A 20,822-nucleotide genomic window follows, 5' to 3' on the forward strand; every position below is an offset into this window, starting at 1 on the left:
TGGGGGGGGGGGTACAGGTACAGCAGGCTCACTGGGGGGGGGGGGGGGGGGAGATACAGGTACAGCAGGCTCACTGGGGGGGGGGGGGGGGGAGATACAGGTACAGCAGCCTCACTGGGGGGGGATACAGGTACAGCACGCTCACTGGGGGGGGGGGGGATACAGGTACAGCAGCCTCACTGGGGGGGGGGGGGGCACAAGTACAGCAGGCTCACTGGGGGGGGGGATACAGGTACAGCAGCCTCACTGGGGGGGGTACAGGTACAGCAGCCTCACTGGGGGGGGGGGGGTACAGGTACAGCAGCCTCACTGGGGGGGGGGGGGTACAGGTACAGCAGCCTCACTGGGGGGGGGGGGTACAGGTACAGCAGGCTCACTGGGGGGGGGGGGGGGTACAGGTACAGCAGGCTCACTGGGGGGGGGTGCAGGTACAGCAGGCTCACTGGGGGGGGGGGGGGATACAGGTACAGCAGGCTCACTGGGGGGGGGGGATACAGGTACAGCAGGCTCACTGGGGGGGGGGGGGATACAGGTACAGCAGCCTCACGGGGGGGATACAGGTACAGCAGGCTCACTGGGGGGGGGGGATACAGGTACAGCAGGCTCACTGGGGGGGGGGGGGGGGGTACAGGTACAGCAGGCTCACTGGGGGGGGGGGGTACAGCAGGCTCACTGGGGGGGGGATACAGGTACAGCAGCGTCACTGGGGGGGGGGGATACAGGTACAGCAGGCTCACTGGGGGGGGGGATACAGGTACAGCAGGCTCACTGGGGGGGGGGGGGGGTACAGCAGGCTCACTGGGGGGGGAGATACAGGTACAGCAGGCTCACTGGGGGGGGGATACAGGTACAGCAGGCTCACTGGGGGGGGGGGGATACAGGTACAGCAGCCTCACTGGGGGGGGCACAGGTACAGCAGGCTCACTGGGGGGGGGGGGGGGATACAGGTACAGCAGGCTCACTGGGGGGGGGGGGGATACAGGTACAGCAGCCTCACTGGGGGGGAGGGGGATACTGGTACAGCAGCCTCACTGGGGGGTGGGGGGGGGGATACTGGTACAGCAGGCTCACTGGGGGGGGGGGGATACTGGTACAGCAGGCTCACTGGGGGGGGGGGGGGGGGGATACAGGTACAGCAGGCTCACTGGGGGGGGGGGGGATACAGGTACAGCAGGCTCACTGGGGGGGGGGGGGGGGATACAGGTACAGCAGGCTCACTGGGGGGGGGGGGGGGATACAGGTACAGCAGGCTCACTGGGGGGGGGATACAGGTACAGCAGCCTCACTGGGGGGGGGAGGGGGATACTGGTACAGCAGCCTCACTGGGGGGGGGGGGGGATACTGGTACAGCAGGCTCACTGGGGGGGGGGGGTACAGGTACAGCAGGCTCACTGGGGGGGGGGGGGGATACAGGTACAGCAGGCTCACTGGGGGGGGGGGGGGGATACAGGTACAGCAGGCTCACTGGGGGGGGGGGGGGGGGATACAGGTACAGCAGGCTCACTGGGGGGGGGGGGGGGATACAGGTACAGCAGGCTCACTGGGGGGGGGGATACAGGTACAGCAGGCTCACTGGGGGGGGGATACAGGTACAGCAGGCTCACTGGGGGGGGGATACAGGTACAGCAGGCTCACTGGGGGGGGGGATACAGGTACAGCAGGCTCACTGGGGGGGGGGGATACAGGTACAGCAGCCTCACTGGGGGGGGGGGGGTACAGCAGCCTCACTGGGGGGGGGTACAGCAGCCTCACTGGGGGGGGGGGTACAGCAGCCTCACTGGGGGGGGGGTACAGCAGGCTCACTGGGGGGGGTACAGCAGGCTCACTGGGGGGGGTACAGCAGCCTCACTGGGGGGGGGGGGTGTACAGGTACAGCAGGCTCACTGGGGGGACACAGAGCAGGAATATGGACTGCTGAGATTCACTACTGTATAGATATAGGCATTACCTTCACACTGTTTATATAGGCATTACCTTCACACTGTTTATATAGGCATTACCTTCACACTGTTTATATAGGCATTACCTTCACACTGTTTATAACCATTTCTCTCTTGTTCACAGAAACATTCTGGAGCTGGTCGAGTTCTTTGAGGAAGAAGACAAATTCTACTTGGTTTTTGAGAAACTAAGAGGAGGTTAGTGGATATCAATCTTAATTGCAAACTCTCCCATCCATAGAAAATGATGGTTCACTCTCCCATCCATAGAAAATGATGGTGCACTCTCCCATCCATAGAAAATGATGGTTCACTCTCCCATCCATAGAAAATGATGGTTCACTCTCCCATCCATAGAAAATGATGGTTCACTCTCCCATCCATAGAAAATGATGGTTCACTCTCCCATCCATAGAAAATGATGGTTCACTCTCCCATCTGTAGAAAATGATGGTTCACTCTCCCATCTGTAGAAAATGATGGTTCACTCTCCCATCTGTAGAAAATGATGGTTCACTCTCCCATCCGTAGAAAATGATGGTTCACTCACCCATCCATAGAAAATGATGGTGCACTCTCCAATCCATAGAAAATGATGGTTCACTCCCCCATCCATAGAAAATGATGGTTCACTCCCCCATCCATAGAAAATGATGGTTCACTCCCCCATCCATAGAAAATGATGGTTCACTCTCCCATCTGTAGAAAATGATGGTTCACTCTCCCATCTGTAGAAAATGATGGTTCACTCTCCCATCCATAGAAAATGATGGTTCACTCTCCCATCTGTAGAAAATGATGGTTCACTCTCCCATCTGTAGAAAATGATGGTTCACTCTCCCATCCATAGAAAATGATGGTTCACTCTCCCATCTGTAGAAAATGATGGTTCACTCTCCCATCCATAGAAAATGATGGTTCACTCTCCCATCCGTAGAAAATGATGGTTCACTCTCCCATCCATAGAAAATGAAGGTTCACTCTCCCATCCATAGAAAATGATGGTTCAAATTCACCCAGTTTTGGACTTATGGTCAGTCAGTTTTATATCAGAAGATGCGACCGCTTGAGGCAGTGTCTTCATTAAATGTTGACATTGTTTTTTCTCCATATCAACCTCTCCATCCCTCCCTCTCTTCTCCTGCAGGGTCAGTGTTGACCCACATCCACCGTAGACAACACTTCAGTGAGCAGGAGGCCAGTTATGTGGTGCAGGACATCGCCAGTGCTCTAAACTACCTCCACAACAAGGGAATGGCACACAGGGACCTGAAGCCTGAAAACATCCTGTGTGAGCACGTGGACCGGGTGAGTCAGAGTGCATGTGAACACTCCTCCCATCGCGTCACATGCTCCTGATGGGGACGAAGGAGAGCCAGAGTTGAGCCCAGTCTAAAATACTAGTGGACTTTTAATCCTGTCATTCAGTCCCTGAAAACTGTGAGCGAGCATGGTGATTGGGTGAGTCAGTCATTCAGGCCCTGAAAACAGTGTGAGAGAGCATGGTGATTGGGTGAGTCAGTCATTCAGGCCCTGAAAACCGTGTGAGAGCATGGTGATTGGGTGAGTCAGGGTGCACGCCAAACAGCGTGAGAGAGCATGGTGATTGGGTGAGTCAGGGTGCACGCCAAACAGCGTGAGAGAGCATGGTGATTGGGTGAGTCAGGGTGCACGCCAAACAGCGTGAGAGAGCATGGTGATTGGGTGAGTCAGGGTGCACGCCAAACAGCGTGAGAGAGCATGGTGATTGGGTGAGTCAGGGTGCACGCCAAACAGCGTGAGAGAGCATGGTGATTGGGTGAGTCAGGGTGCACGCCAAACAGCGTGAGAGAGCATGGTGATTGGGTGAGTCAGGGTGCACGCCAAACAGCGTGAGAGAGCATGGTGATTGGGTGAGTCAGGGTGCACGCCAAACAGCGTGAGAGAGCATGGTGATTGGGTGAGTCAGGGTGCACGCCAAACAGCGTGAGAGAGCATGGTGATTGGGTGAGTCAGGGTGCACGCCAAACAGCGTGAGAGAGCATGGTGATTGGGTGAGTCAGGGTGCACGCCAAACAGCGTGAGAGAGCATGGTGATTGGGTGAGTCAGGGTGCACGCCAAACAGCGTGAGAGAGCATGGTGATTGGGTGAGTCAGGGTGCACGCCAAACAGCGTGAGAGAGCATGGTGATTGGGTGAGTCAGGGTGCACGCCAAACAGCGTGAGAGAGCATGGTGATTGGGTGAGTCAGGGTGCACGCCAAACAGCGTGAGAGAGCATGGTGATTGGGTGAGTCAGGGTGCACGCCAAAGAGCGTGAGAGAGCATGGTGATTGGGTGAGTCAGGGTGCACGCCAAAGAGCGTGAGAGAGCATGGTGATTGGGTGAGTCAGGGTGCACGCCAAAGAGCGTGAGAGAGCATGGTGATTGGGTGAGTCAGGGTGCACGCCAAACAGCGTGAGAGAGCATGGTGATTGGGTGAGTCAGGGTGCACGCCAAACAGCGTGAGAGAGCATGGTGATTGGGTGAGTCAGGGTGCACGCCAAACAGCGTGAACAGGCACTGATTATACAGACGAGCCAGACTTCAAGGAAAATTCCACTAAATGTTAATATATTTGCTGTTTGTTTCATTAGTCCACTGTTGATACAGTTCCTAAATGTTTTCCATGTCGTTAATCACGTTTTCCAGATGTAGAATGTTCAAAATACAAAAACCCAGCCAGTATTATGTGTTTTGCACGAGCAGTGAGACTTTACAACTGTTCACTCAGGCCCTAACCTTGATAGATAGTTATGGTAAATAGAATAAGGGGTGGTTACCTCCTAATGCAGTTTATTACTGTGACACGATAAGGATAACTTAATAACCATGTAGAAAACCTTGCTTGGCAGTAGTCTTAGTGATATGTGTTATGGACCTGACTGGCCTACATTAGTTGAATGCTTTGGATAAGGTCAGTGGTCTACTTTAGTTGAATGCTGTGGATAAGGTCAGTGGTCTACTTTAGTTGAATGCTGTGGATAAGATCAGTGGTCTACTTTAGTTGAATCCTGTGGATAAGAAGGTCAGTGGTCTACTTTAGTTGAATGCTGTGGATAAGGTCAGTGGGCTACTTTAGTTGAATCCTGTGGATAAGGTGGTCAGTGGGCTACTTTAGTTGAATGCTGTGGAGAAGGTCAGGGGTCTAAATTACTAAGCTGTGTGTTTTTAACGTCCTAGATGTCACCGGTGAAGATCTGTGATTTTGACCTGGGCAGTGGCATCCGGCTGAACAGTGACAGCTCCCCTATCTCTACTCCTGAACTCATCACTCCGGTGAGTCCTCGTAACGTTCAGATCTCTCTTTGTTGATCCACTCCTCCCATCTCTTCTCTGCGTCTGTCAAATGCACCTTTTTATTCATCACATGCTTGGTAAACAACAGGTGTAGACTAACAGTGAAATGCTTGGTGAACAACAGGTGTAGACTAACAGTGTAATGCTGACTGATGGGTCCTTGGTAAACAACTGGTGTGGACTAACAGTGTAATGCTTGGTAAACAACTGGTGTAGACTAACAGTGAAATGCTTGGTAAACAACTGGTGTGGACTAACAGTGAAATGCTTGGTAAACAACTGGTGTGGACTAACAGTGAAATGCTTGGTAAACAACTGGTGTGGACTAACAGTGTAATGCTTGGTAAACAACTGGTGTAGACTAACAGTGAAATGCTTGGTAAACAACTGGTGTAGACTCACAGTGTAATGCTTGGTAAACAACTGGTGTGGACTAACAGTGAAATGCTTGGTAAACAACAGGTGTAGACTAACAGTGTAATGCTGACTGATGGGTCCTTGGTAAACAACTGGTGTAGACTAACAGTGTAATGCTGACTGATGGGTCCTTGGTAAACAACTGGTGTGGACTAACAGTGAAATGCTGACTAACGGATCCTTCTCAACAATGTAAATGGGGTAGATGTATACACAGGGTTCCAGTACCAGGTAATTGGGGTAGATATATACACAGGGTTCCAGTACCAGGTAATTGGGGTAGATATATACACAGGGTTCCAGGTCTGTGTTACCAGGTAATTGGGGTAGATATATACACAGGGTTCCAGTACCAGGCCCATGTTACCAGGTAATTGGGGTAGATATATATACACAGGGTCCAGTACCAGGTAATTGGGGTAGATATATACACAGGGGTCCAGGCCCATGTTACCAGGTAATTGGGGTAGATATATACACAGGGTTCCAGTATCAGGCCCATGTTACCAGGTAATTGGGATAGATATATACACAGGGTTCCAGTAGGTAGGTATGGGCAGGTGTGATGTCATGTGTGTTTTTGTTTTAGCTAACCACAGCAGTCCACTAGGTAGCTGTTTAGCTTTCAGGCTAATTTGTGGACCAGTTGCTCCTTACCTCATTGGGTTTTCCCTCGCAGGCAGGGAGAATGTGATATGTGTTGGTATGAATTACATCTGTAGTTATGGCTATAGTCAGTAAATACCTCAGGAAAACTTATTTTAAAACTTGGAAACAGCTGAATGTGTTTCAGAAAGGGAATAGATATCCTCTCCTTGCTCATCACTTGTCTTAGGGCTGAGAGCCAGCCACGATCGTGTTGACGTAGGGCGGAGGACCAGCCACGATCGTGTTGACGTAGGGCGGAGGACCAGCCACGATCGTGTTGACGTAGGGCGGAGGACCAGCCACGATCGTGTTGACGTAGGGCGGAGGACCAGCCACGATCGTGTTGACGTGGGGCGGAGGACCAGCCACGATCGTGTTGACGTGGGGCGGAGGACCAGCCACGATCGTGTTGACGTGGGGCGGAGGACCAGCCACGATCGTGTTGACGTGGGGCGGAGGGCCAGCCACGATCGTGTTGACGTGGGGCGGAGGGCCAGCCACGATCGTGTTGACGTGGGGCGGAGGGCCAGCCACGATCGTGTTGACGTGGGGCGGAGGGCCAGCCACGATCGTGTTGACGTAGGGCGGAGGACCAGCCACGATCGTGTTGACGTAGGGCGGAGGACCAGCCACGATCGTGTTGACGTAGGGCGGAGGACCAGCCACGATCGTGTTGACGTAGGGCGGAGGACCAGCCACGATCGTGTTGACGTGGGGCGGAGGACCAGCCACGATCGTGTTGACGTGGGGCGGAGGACCAGCCACGATCGTGTTGACGTGGGGCGGAGGGCCAGCCACGATCGTGTTGACGTGGGGCGGAGGGCCAGCCACGATCGTGTTGACGTGGGGCGGAGGGCCAGCCACGATCGTGTTGACGTGGGGCGGAGGGCCAGCCACGATCGTGTTGACGTGGGGCGGAGGGCCAGCCACGATCGTGTTGATGTAGGGCGGAGGACCAGCCACGATCGTGTTGACGTAGGGCGGAGGACCAGCCACGATCGTGTTGACGTAGGGCGGAGGACCAGCCACGATCGTGTTGACGTAGGGCGGAGGACCAGCCACGATCGTGTTGACGTGGGGCGGAGGACCAGCCACGATCGTGTTGACGTGGGGCGGAGGACCAGCCACGATCGTGTTGACGTGGGGCGGAGGGCCAGCCACGATCGTGTTTATAGCCAGAAACTGGTCATCTACTTATAAATCAGCCTCAGTGTTTTTCTTTCTGGGTCTAAATGGCTTTTTAAAGGCCTATCAGTTGTAGTATCAAGCCAGCATTGAAGTGCCATAAATAAAACATGCAGCAGCGTTGTTTAAGTGAGTCATGTCTATATTTATCAATCAGCTCCTGCATTCTCCTCCTCTGCTACACATACAGGAACACTAGCTCAGCTTTTTAGATGTGGACAGCACAGCTTTTTAGGTGTTCTAAAGCCTAGATTCTCCTCCACAGCAGCCTGACCTCTGGGCCCCTAATAATATACGATATGCCTTCAGACCACGCAGTTCTGTGTGAGTCATTCTGTATCTATATGTAACAACCAGCCTCGGCTTTCCCTGTAACATGGCTGGGTCTCTAGGCTTTCCCTGTAACATGGCTGGGTCTCTAGGCTTTCCCTGTAACATGGCTGGGTCTCTAGGCTTTCCCTGTGACATGGCTGGGTCTCTAGGCTTTCCCTGTGACATGGCTGGGTCTCTAAATCAAATCAAATCAAATTTATTTATATAGCCCTTCGTACATCAGCTGATATCTCAAAGTGCTGTACAGAAACCCAGCCTAAAACCCCAAACAGCAAGCAATGCAGGTGTAGAAGCACGGTGGCTAGGAAAAACTCCCTAGAAAGGCCAATACCTAGGAAGAAACCTAGAGAGGAACCAGGCTATGTGGGGTGGCCAGTCCTCTTCTGGCTGTGCCGGGTGGAGATTATAACAGAACATGTCCAAGATGTTCAAATGTTCATAAATGACCAGCATGGTCGAATAATAATAAGGCAGAACAGTTGAAACTAGAGGCTAGGCTTTCCCTGTGACATGGCCGGGTCTCTAGGCTTTCCCTGTGACATGGCCGGGTCTCTAGGCTTTCCCTGCGACATGGCCGTGTCTCTAGGCTTTCCCTGCGACGTCGCCGTGTCTCTAGGCTTTCCCTGCGACGTCGCCGTGTCTCTGGGCTTTCCCTGCGACGTCGCCGTGTCTCTGGGCTTTCCCTGCGACGTCGCCGTGTCTCTGGGCTTTCCCTGCGACGTGGCCGGGCCTCTGGGCTTTCCCTGCGACGTGGCCGGGCCTCTGGGCTTTCCCTGCGACGTGGCCGGGCCTCTGGGCTTTCCCTGCGACGTGGCCGGGCCTCTGGGCTTTCCCTGCGACGTGGCCGGGCCTCTGGGCTTTCCCTGCGACGTGGCCGGGCCTCTGGGCTTTCCCTGCGACGTGGCCGGGCCTCTGGGCTTTCCCTGCGACGTGGCCGGGCCTCTGGGCTTTCCCTGCGACGTGGCCGGGCCTCTGGGCGTTCCCTGCGACGTGGCCGGGCCTCTGGGCGTTCCCTGCGACGTGGCCGGGCCTCTGGGCGTTCCCTGCGACGTGGCCGGGCCTCTGGGCGTTCCCTGCGACGTGGCCGGGCCTCTGGGCGTTCCCTGCGACGTGGCCGGGCCTCTGGGCGTTCCCTGCGACGTGGCCGGGCCTCTGGGCGTTCCCTGCGACGTGGCCGGGCCTCTGGGCGTTCCCTGCGACGTGGCCGGGCCTCTGGGCGTTCCCTGCGACGTGGCCGGGCCTCTGGGCTTTCCCTGCGACGTGGCCGGGCCTCTGGGCTTTCCCTGCGACGTGGCCGGGCCTCTGGGCTTTCCCTGCGACGTGGCCGGGCCTCTGGGCTTTCCCTGCGACGTGGCCGGGCCTCTGGGCTTTCCCTGCGACGTGGCCGGGCCTCTGGGCTTTCCCTGCGACGTGGCCGGGCCTCTGGGCTTTCCCTGCGACGTGGCCGGGCCTCTGGGCTTTCCCTGCGACGTGGCCGGGCCTCTGGGCTTTCCCTGCGACGTGGCCGGGCCTCTGGGCTTTCCCTGCGACGTGGCCGGGCCTCTGGGCTTTCCCTGCGACGTGGCCGGGCCTCTGGGCTTTCCCTGCGACGTGGCCGGGCCTCTGGGCTTTCCCTGCGACGTGGCCGGGCCTCTGGGCTTTCCCTGCGACGTGGCCGGGCCTCTGGGCTTTCCCTGCGACGTGGCCGGGCCTCTGGGCTTTCCCGGTGCCTGGAGGAGAGGGAGAGATAACCTCTGTCCAAGTCTATTTTTTTCACCACATCTAAATTAAACTGTTCCTTCCCTATCGCCTGGAGACTTGAAGAATGTTCCCAGAGAAAGGAAGTGTGCTGGATATTATAATATTTTTTCCCACCAGATACCATAAACTGTGGATTCACTCTGGCATGGGGGTTACATCTAGCGAACCACCCTCCACCCCCTCCTCTCTTCTGTCCCTCTCTCCTCCCTTTATTTGAGCAGAATCCATGTTTTATTTCTCCTGCTGTTACAAAACCATTCTGGGCTTCATTCCAAGGCCCCTACCTTAATGTAGAAACCACATTTTGATTGGCTGGGCCAGCGGGAGGGAGTGGGCGTGTCAGCTGATCTCTAATGATTTATTTTTTTACCAGATGGATTCGGTTCAGAAGCTGTGTTCCAAATTACACCCTATTCACTATAGGCCCTGGTCAAAAGTTGCGCATTATTTAAGGTTCCCTTTGGGACGAATCCAGTCACAGGACTCTACTGATGTTTGTGGATTCTATAGTGTAGTGTACAGGCAGGTTATTACTGTTGTGGATTAGAGTGTAGTGTACAGGCAGGTTATTACTCTTGTGGTTTCTAGAGTGTAGTGTACAGGCAGGATATTACTGTTGTGGTTTCTAGAGTGTAGTGTACAGGCAGGTTATTACTGTTGGACTGTTGTGGATTCTAGAGTGTAGTGTACAGGCAGGTTATTACTGTTGTGGATTCTAGAGTGTAGTGTACAGGCAGGTTATTACTGTTGTGGATTCTAGAGTGTAGTGTACAGGCAGGTTATTACTGTTGTGGATTCTAGAGTGTAGGTTACAGGCAGGTTATTACTGTTGTGGATTCTAGAGTGTAGTGTACAGGCAGGTTATTACTGTTGTGGATTCTAGAGTGTAGTGTACAGGCAGGTTATTACTGTTGTGGATTCTAGAGTGTAGGTTACAGGCAGGTTATTACTGTTGTGGATTCTAGAGTGTAGTGTACAGGCAGGTTATTACTGTTGTGGATTCTAGAGTGTAGGTTACAGGCAGGTTATTACTGTTGTGGATTCTAGAGTGTAGTGTACAGGCAGGTTATTACTGTTGTGGATTCTAGAGTGTAGTGTACAGGCAGGTTATTACTGTTGTGGATTCTAGAGTGTAGTGTACAGGCAGGTTATTACTGTTGTGGATTCTAGAGTGTAGGTTACAGGCAAGTTATTACTGTTGTGGATTCTAGAGTGTAGTGTACAGGCAGGATATTACTGTTGTGGATTCTAGAGTGTAGGTTACAGGCAGGTTATTACTGTTGTGGATTCTAGAGTGTAGTGTACAGGCAGGATATTACTGTTGTGGATTCTAGAGTGTAGGTTACAGGCAGGTTATTACTGTTGTGGATTCTAGAGTGTAGTGTACAGGCAGGATATTACTGTTGTGGATTCTAGAGTGTAGTGTACAGGCAGGATATTACTGTTGTGGATTCTAGAGTGTAGTGTACAGGCAGGATATTACTGTTGTGGATTCTAGAGTGTAGTGTACAGGCAGGTTATTACTGTTGTGGATTCTAGAGTGTAGTGTACAGGCAGGTTATTACTGTTGTGGATTCTAGAGTGTAGTGTACAGGCAGGATATTACTGTTGTGGATTCTAGAGTGTAGTGTACAGGCAGGATATTACTGTTGTGGATTCTAGAGTGTAGTGTACAGGCAGGTTATTACTGTTGTGGATTCTAGAGTGTAGTGTACAGGCAGGTTATTACTGTTGTGGATTCTAGAGTGTAGTGTACAGGCAGGTTATTACTGTTGTGGATTCTAGAGTGTAGTGTACAGGCAGGTTATTACTGTTGTGGATTCTAGAGTGTAGTGTACAGGCAGGTTATTACTGTTGTGGATTCTAGAGTGTAGTGTACAGGCAGGTTATTACTGTTGTGGATTCTAGAGTGTAGTGTACAGGCAGGATATTACTGTTGTGGATTCTAGAGTGTAGTGTACAGGCAGGTTATTACTGTTGTGGATTCTAGAGTGTAGTGTACAGGCAGGTTATTACTGTTGTGGATTCTAGAGTGTAGTGTACAGGCAGGTTATTACTGTTGTGGATTCTAGAGTGTAGTGTACAGGCAGGTTATTACTGTTGGACTGTTGTGGATTCTAGAGTGTAGTGTACAGGCAGGTTATTACTGTTGTGGATTCTAGAGTGTAGTGTACAGGCAGGTTATTACTGTTGTGGATTCTAGAGTGTAGTGTACAGGCAGGTTATTACTGTTGTGGATTCTAGAGTGTAGTGTACAGGCAGGTTATTACTGTTGGACTGTTGTGGATTCTAGAGTGTAGGTTACAGGCAGGTTATTACTGTTGTGGATTCTAGAGTGTAGTGTACAGGCAGGTTATTACTGTTGGACTGTTGTGGATTCTAGAGTGTAGTGTACAGGCAGGTTATTACTGTTGTGGATTCTAGAGTGTAGGTTACAGGCAGGTTATTACTGTTGTGGATTCTAGAGTGTAGGTTACAGGCAGGTTATTACTGTTGTGGATTCTAGAGTGTAGTGTACAGGCAGGTTATTACTGTTGGACTGTTGTGGATTCTAGAGTGTAGTGTACAGGCAGGTTATTACTGTTGTGGATTCTAGAGTGTAGTGTACAGGCAGGTTATTACTGTTGTGGATTCTAGAGTGTAGTGTACAGGCAGGATATTACTGTTGTAGATTCTAGAGTGTAGTGTACAGGCAGGTTATTACTGTTGTGGATTCTAGAGTGTAGTGTACAGGCAGGATATTACTGTTGTGGATTCTAGAGTGTAGTGTACAGGCAGGTTATTACTGTTGTGGATTCTAGAGTGTAGTGTACAGGCAGGTTATTACTGTTGTGGATTCTAGAGTGTAGTGTACAGGCAGGATATTACTGTTGTGGATTCTAGAGTGTAGTGTACAGGCAGGTTATTACTGTTGTGGATTCTAGAGTGTAGTGTACAGGCAGGTTATTACTGTTGTGGATTCTAGAGTGTAGTGTACAGGCAGGATATTACTGTTGGACAAAGTTGATGCCTGCAGCCAATAGAACTGTCAATGGTGTCTAGCTTCTGGGCCCTGGGGGTAGTAGCTAGCTAGAATCTACTCCTCCCTTCAGCCCACTGCTAGTGGTTACTGGTTGTTGTGGGCCCTGGGGGTAGTAGCTAGCTAGAATCTACTCCTCCCTTCAGCCCACTGCTAGTGATTACTGGTTGTTGTGGGCCCTGGGGGTAGTAGCTAGCTAGAATCTACTCCTCCCTTCAGCCCACTGCTAGTGGTTACTGGTTGTTGTGGGCCCTGGGGGTAGTAGCTAGCTAGAATCTACTCCTCCCTTCAGCCCACTGCTAGTGGTTACTGGTTGTTGTGGGCCCTGGGGGTAGTAGCTAGCTAGAATCTACTCCTCCCTTCAGCCCACTGCTAGTGGTTACTGGTTGTTGTGGGCCCTGGGGGTAGTAGCTAGCTAGAATCTACTCCTCCCTTCAGCCCACTGCTAGTGGTTACTGGTTGTTGTGGGCCCTGGGGGTAGTAGCTAGCTAGAATCTACTCCTCCCTTCAGCCCACTGCTAGTGGTTACTGGTTGTTGTGGGCCCTGGGGGTAGTAGCTAGCTAGAATCTACTCCTCCCTTCAGCCCACTGCTAGTGGTTACTGGTTGTTGTGGGCCCTGGGGGTAGTAGCTAGCTAGAATCTACTCCTCCCTTCAGCCCACTGCTAGTGGTTACTGGTTGTTGTGGGCCCTGGGGGTAGTAGCTAGCTAGAATCTACTCCTCCCTTCAGCCCACTGCTAGTGGTTACTGGTTGTTGTGGGCCCTGGGGGTAGTAGCTAGCTAGAATCTACTCCTCCCTTCAGCCCACTGCTAGTGGTTACTGGTTGTTGTGGGCCCTGGGGGTAGTAGCTAGCTAGAATCTACTCCTCCCTTCAGCCCACTGCTAGTGATTACTGGTTGTTGTGGGAGCTGGGGGTAGTAGCTAGCTAGAATCTACTCCTCCCTTCAGCCCACTGCTAGTGGTTACTGGTTGTTGTGGGCCCTGGGGGTAGTAGCTAGCTAGAATCTACTCCTCCCTTCAGCCCACTGCTAGTGGTTACTGGTTGTTGTGGGCCCTGGGGGTAGTAGCTAGCTAGAATCTACTCCTCCCTTCAGCCCACTGCTAGTGGTTACTGGTTGTTGTGGGCCCTGGGGGTAGTAGCTAGCTAGAATCTACTCCTCCCTTCAGCCCACTGCTAGTGGTTACTGGTTGTTGTGGGCCCTGGGGGTAGTAGCTAGCTAGAATCTACTCCTCCCTTCAGCCCACTGCTAGTGGTTACTGGTTGTTGTGGGCCCTGGGGGTAGTAGCTAGCTAGAATCTACTCCTCCCTTCAGCCCACTGCTAGTGGTTACTGGTTGTTGTGGGCCCTGGGGGTAGTAGCTAGCTAGAATCTACTCCTCCCTTCAGCCCACTGCTAGTGGTTACTGGTTGTTGTGGGCCCTGGGGGTAGTAGCTAGCTAGAATCTACTCCTCCCTTCAGCCCACTGCTAGTGGTTACTGGTTGTTGTGGGCCCTGGGGGTAGTAGCTAGCTAGAATCTACTCCTCCCTTCAGCCCACTGCTAGTGGTTACTGGTTGTTGTGGGCCCTGGGGGTAGTAGCTAGCTAGAATCTACTCCTCCCTTCAGCCCACTGCTAGTGGTTACTGGTTGTTGTGGGCCCTGGGGGTAGTAGCTAGCTAGAATCTACTCCTCCCTTCAGCCCACTGCTAGTGGTTACTGGTTGTTGTGGGCCCTGGGGGTAGTAGCTAGCTAGAATCTACTCCTCCCTTCAGCCCACTGCTAGTGGTTACTGGTTGTTGTGGGCCCTGGGGGTAGTAGCTAGCTAGAATCTACTCCTCCCTTCAGCCCACTGCTAGTGATTACTGGTTGTTGTGGGAGCTGGGGGTAGTAGCTAGCTAGAATCTACTCCTCCCTTCAGCCCACTGCTAGTGGTTACTGGTTGTTGTGGGCCCTGGGGGTAGTAGCTAGCTAGAATCTACTCCTCCCTTCAGCCCACTGCTAGTGGTTACTGGTTGTTGTGGGCCCTGGGGGTAGTAGCTAGCTAGAATCTACTCCTCCCTTCAGCCCACTGCTAGTGGTTACTGGTTGTTGTGGGCCCTGGGGGTAGTAGCTAGCTAGAATCTACTCCTCCCTTCAGCCCACTGCTAGTGGTTACTGGTTGTTGTGGGCCCTGGGGGTAGTAGCTAGCTAGAATCTACTCCTCCCTTCAGCCCACTGCTAGTGATTACTGGTTGTTGTGGGAGCTGGGGGTAGTAGCTAGCTAGAATCTACTCCTCCCTTCAGCCCACTGCTAGTGGTTACTGGTTGTTGTGGGCCCTGGGGGTAGTAGCTAGCTAGAATCTACTCCTCCCTTCAGCCCACTGCTAGTGGTTACTGGTTGTTGTGGGCCCTGGGGTAGTAGCTAGCTAGAATCTACTCCTCCCTTCAGCCCACTGCTAGTGGTTACTGGTTGTTGTGGGCCCTGGGGGTAGTAGCTAGCTAGAATCTACTCCTCCTTCAGCCCACTGCTAGTGGTTACTGGTTGTTGTGGGCCCTGGGGGTAGTAGCTAGCTAGAATCTACTCCTCCCTTCAGCCCACTGCTAGTGGTTACTGGTTGTTGTGGGCCCTGGGGGTAGTAGCTAGCTAGAATCTACTCCTCCCTTCAGCCCACTGCTAGTGGTTACTGGTTGTTGTGGGCCCTGGGGGTAGTAGCTAGCTAGAATCTACTCCTCCCTTCAGCCCACTGCTAGTGGTTACTGGTTGTTGTGGGCCCTGGGGGTAGTAGCTAGCTAGAATCTACTCCTCCCTTCAGCCCACTGCTAGTGGTTACTGGTTGTTGTGGGCCCTGGGGGTAGTAGCTAGCTAGAATCTACTCCTCCCTTCAGCCCACTGCTAGTGGTTACTGGTTGTTGTGGGCCCTGGGGGTAGTAGCTAGCTAGAATCTACTCCTCCCTTCAGCCCACTGCTAGTGGTTACTGGTTGTTGTGGGCCCTGGGGGTAGTAGCTAGCTAGAATCTACTCCTCCCTTCAGCCCACTGCTAGTGATTACTGGTTGTTGTGGGAGCTGGGGGTAGTAGCTAGCTAGAATCTACTCCTCCCTTCAGCCCACTGCTAGTGGTTACTGGTTGTTGTGGGCCCTGGGGGTAGTAGCTAGCTAGAATCTACTCCTCCCTTCAGCCCACTGCTAGTGGTTACTGGTTGTTGTGGGCCCTGGGGGTAGTAGCTAGCTAGAATCTACTCCTCCCTTCAGCCCACTGCTAGTGGTTACTGGTTGTTGTGGGCCCTGGGGGTAGTAGCTAGCTAGAATCTACTCCTCCCTTCAGCCCACTGCTAGTGGTTACTGGTTGTTGTGGGCCCTGGGGGTAGTAGCTAGCTAGAATCTACTCCTCCCTTCAGCCCACTGCTAGTGGTTACTGGTTGTTGTGGGCCCTGGGGGTAGTAGCTAGCTAGAATCTACTCCTCCCTTCAGCCCACTGCTAGTGGTTACTGGTTGTTGTGGGAGCTTATTCCCTCCTGATTCCAGGAATCGTCCAACCAAGATTTTCACAAAAACCTAAGGACTTTAGTAACGTTTTGGGAATTACCGCTTTCAAAACACTAAGTTCCAGAATTGTGCAACCCTAACACACGGCCATGACGATTCGCTGAGTCAGGGTGTCATAGTGCAGGGCTAGAACAAAATGTGCATCACTCCCCGAGTGGGGGTTCTGAACAGCTGTTGGATGGGGGAACAACAGTATGATGACAGACTGACATATTCCGGTGGACCAGTTCAACAGTATGATGAGACTGACAGTGGCTACAGACCTCCATGGGTTGATAAATTTGATTTCCAATGATAATTTTTGTGTGATTTTGTTGTCAGCACAATCAACTATTTAAAGAAGAATATTTCATTCATTAAGATCTAGGAAGTGTTATTTTAGTGTTCCCTTTATTTTTTTGAGCAGTGTACATTTAAACTCAGTTTTTCACAATTCCTGGCATTTAATCGTGGTAAAAATTCCCTGTCTTTGGTCAGTTAGGATCACCACTTTATTTTAAGAATGTGAAATGTCAGAATAATAGTAGAGAACGATTCCAGCTTCTATTTCTTTCATCACATTCCCAGTGGGTCAGAAGTTTACATACATTCACTTTGTATTTAGTAGCATTGCCTTGTGACTGCAGAATGACTAGCCAACAAGACCAGTAACGAACAGCACAATCACTAGCCAACAAGACCAGTAACGAACAGCACAATCACTAGCCAACAAGACCAGTAACGAACAGCACAATCACTAGCCAACAAGACCAGTAACGAACAGCACAATCACTAGTCAACAAGACCAGTAACGAACAGCACAATCACTAGTCAACAAGACCAGTAACGAACAGCACAATCACTACTCAGCAAGACCAGTAACGAACAGCACAATCACTAGCCAACAAGACCAGTAACAAACAGCACAATCACTAGGCTGTCAATCTACTATCCCCCATAGTAGAAAAATTTAACTATTCTGTTGGTCAGCTTGTTGTGCTGTGTGAGAAACAAATGGCCTATTCCAAACAGATCCTGGGACAGTTGTGGGACGGTAGATCCCAAATTCATACAACCAGTAGACCTGGGTTACATGAGTCTGATGCAACAGATCAAAACGTTTAGTTTAGTATGTTGATAAACTATTATTTCTTCATATTATAAGTGCAGCAAAGCTACTTGTGAGTGAATGAATGCAATTAGTGGGGAAACACTTGTGGCAGAGATGAGAATATCTGTTTGACATATAGAAAGAGATCTAATATGCTACAACTAGCATGGGATGCTAATAGGACTAGGATTATCAACTAGCATGGGATGCTAATAGGACTAGGATTATCAACTAGCATGGGATGCTAATAGGACTAGGATTATTATCAACTAGCATGGGATGCTAATGACTAGGATTATCAACAACTAGCATGGGATGCTAATATGACTAGGATTATCAACAACTAGCATGGGTTGCTAATATGACTAGGATTATCAACAACTAGCATGGGATGCTAATATGACTAGGATTATCAACAACTAGCATGGGTTGCTAATATGACTAGGATTATCATCAACTAGCATGGGTTGCTAATTTGACTAGGATTATCATCTTCTTGAAGAGACTACAACACCATCGCTACAACACAGCAACACCCCTCTTCTCCTCACCTCTAATCCTCACCTCTAATCCTCACCTCGTCTCCCCACCCCGTCTCGTCTCCCCACCCCGTCTCGTCTCCCCACCCCGTCTCGTCTCCTGATCTGTTGTGAAAAGACGAATGTAAAAAAGGTCCCAGGTTGGGCTGCATGTGTAAATGCAGACTAACAGTATACATCTGTTTCTGGTCTCTCCCCAGTGTGGTTCAGCAGAGTACATGGCTCCGGAGGTGGTGGAGGCCTTCAGTGAGGAGGCTACGATCTATGATAAGCGCTGTGACCTGTGGAGTCTGGGGGTCATCCTGTACATTATGCTGAGTGGGTACCCTCCCTTCGTAGGGCACTGTGGCACCAACTGTGGCTGGGACTGGGGAGAGCCCTGCCAGGAATGCCAGGTAAGATACGAGCTACCACAAACAGTTGTCTACTACAACACACTAATATCACTGCTACGACTACTACTGCTACTACAACGCACTAATACCACACACTAATACCACTACTATGACTACAACACACTAATACCACTACTATGACTACAACACACTAATACCACTACTATGACTACAACACACTAATACCACTACTGCTACTACTACAACAACACACTAATACCACTACTACTACAACAACACACTAATACCACTACTGCTACTATTACTACAACACACTAATACCACTACTGCTACTACTACTACACACTAATACCACCACTACTACTACTACTACTACTACTACACACTAATACCACTACTACTACTACTACTACTACTACTACACACTAATACCACTACTACTACTACTACTACTACTACTACTACTACACACTAATACCACTACTACTACTACTACTACTACTACTACTACTACACACTAATACCACTACACACTAATACCACTACTACTACACACTAATACTACTACACACTAATACCACTACACACTAATACCACTACACACTAATACCACTACTACTACACACTAATACCACTACTACTACACACTAATACCACTACTACTACCACTACTACTACACACTAATACTACCACTACTACAACACACTAATACCACTACTACTACTACTACTATTACTACTACTACAACACACTAATACTGCTACTGCTACTGCTACTACAACACACTAATACCACCTACTACTACAACACACTAATACCACTGCTACTAGTAGTAGTGATCTTACATCCTGCCAGTCAGTTAGTGATCTTACATCCTGCCCGTCAGTTAGTGATCTTACATCCTGCCCGTCAGTTAGGGATCTTACATCCTGCCCGTCAGTTAGGGATCTTACATCCTGCCCGTCAGTTAGGGATCTTACATCCTGCCCGTCAGTTAGGGATCTTACATCCTGCCCGTCAGTTAGTGATCTTACATCCTGCCCGTCAGTTAGGGATCTTACATCCTGCCAGTCAGTTAGGGATCTTACATCCTGCCCGTCAGTTAGGGATCTTACATCCTGCCCGTCAGTTAGGGATCTTACATCCTGCCCGTCAGTTAGGGATCTTACATCCTGCCCGTCAGTTAGGGATCTTACATCCTGCCAGTCAGTTAGGGATCTTACATCCTGCCCGTCAGTTAGGGATCTTACATCCTGCCCGTCAGTTAGGGATCTTACATCCTGCCCGTCAGTTAGGGATCTTACATCCTGCCCGTCAGTTAGGGATCTTACATCCTGCCCGTCAGTTAGGGATCTTACATCCTGCCCGTCAGTTAGGGATCTTACATCCTGCCCGTCAGTTAGGGATCTTACATCCTGCCCGTCAGTTAGGGATCTTACATCCTGCCAGTCAGTTAGGGATCTTACATCCTGCCAGTCAGTTAGGGATCTTACATCCTGCCAGTCAGTTAGGGATCTTACATCCTGCCCGTCAGTTAGGGATCTTACATCCTGCCAGTCAGTTACGGATCTTACATCCTGCCCGTCAGTTACGGATCTTACATCCTGCCCGTCAGTTAGTGATCTTACATCCTGCCCGTCAGTTAGTGATCTTACATCCTGCCCGTCAGTTAGTGATCTTACATCCTGCCCGTCAGTTAGTGATCTTACATCCTGCCCGTCAGTTAGTGATCTTACATCCTGCCCGTCAGTTAGTGATCTTACATCCTGCCCGTCAGTTAGTGATCTTACATCCTGCCCGTCAGTTAGGGATCTTACATCCTGCCCGTCAGTTAGGGATCTTACATCCTGCCCGTCAGTTAGGGATCTTACATCCTGCCCGTCAGTTAGGGATCTTCCATCCTGCCCGTCAGTTAGGGATCTTCCATCCTGCCCGTCAGTTAGGGATGTTCCATCCTGCCCGTCAGTTAGGGATCTTCCATCCTGCCCGTCAGTCAGGGATCTTCCATCCTGCCCGTCAGTTAGGGATCTTACATCCTGCCAGTCAGTTCGGGATTCTTCAACAGTATGTCTTTTGTCACATCTCCAGAACATGCTGTTTGAGAGCATCCAGGAGGGGAAGTATGAGTTCCCTGAGAAGGACTGGAAGCAGATATCCTCTGGCGCTAAAGACCTCATCACCAGGCTTCTGGTCAGAGATGCCAAGAACCGCCTCAGTGCTGCTCAGGTCCTGCAGCACCCCTGGGTCCAAGGGGTACGGTTCTTATGTCCCTCTCTGTCTCTCTCTGTCTCTGTCTCTCTGTCTCTGTTCTTGGGCACAGGCACTATGGTGGTCTGCATGAAACATGTAGGTATTACACACTGGGTCAGGGAGAGGTGAAAATGTTAGTGAAGACACTTGCCAGCTGATCGGGGCATGATCTAAGTAGGTGTCCTGATAATCCATCTGGCCCCTGTGCCTTGTGAAAGTTGACCTGTTTATTAAAGGTCTTATTCACATCGGCTATGGAGAGATCAGCAAGATCAGTCGTCTGGAACAGCTGGTGCTCAAATGCATGGTTCAGTGTTGCTTGCCTCAAATTTAGCTAATCTGGTAGGCACTGGGCAGCTTGTGGCTGGGTTTCCCTTTGTTGTAAGCCATGATAGTTTGCAAAGCCCTGCCTCATCCAAGGAGCGTCAGAGCCAGCGTAGTAGGATTTGAGCTTAGTAATGTATTGACGCTTTGACTGTTTGA

At 51.1% G+C, this 20,822-nt stretch overlaps 1 protein-coding gene across 1 annotated transcript in view; it reads left to right on the forward strand.

Annotated features, from left to right (window-relative positions):
* Positions 1-20,822, forward strand: part of LOC109882129 (MAP kinase-interacting serine/threonine-protein kinase 2) — a 45,023-nt gene that overhangs the window by 15,218 nt on the left and 8,983 nt on the right. Inside the window, exons 7-11 of the mRNA XM_031810876.1 lie at positions 2,065-2,138; positions 3,088-3,248; positions 5,141-5,236; positions 17,933-18,127; positions 20,178-20,342. Of these exons, the coding sequence (XP_031666736.1) occupies positions 2,065-2,138; positions 3,088-3,248; positions 5,141-5,236; positions 17,933-18,127; positions 20,178-20,342 (691 nt within the window). The remainder of the gene's footprint in view (positions 1-2,064; positions 2,139-3,087; positions 3,249-5,140; positions 5,237-17,932; positions 18,128-20,177; positions 20,343-20,822) is intronic.

This window comes from Oncorhynchus kisutch, linkage group LG30 (assembly GCF_002021735.2).
Source record: "Oncorhynchus kisutch isolate 150728-3 linkage group LG30, Okis_V2, whole genome shotgun sequence".
NCBI classification, from domain to species: Eukaryota; Metazoa; Chordata; class Actinopteri; order Salmoniformes; family Salmonidae; genus Oncorhynchus; species Oncorhynchus kisutch.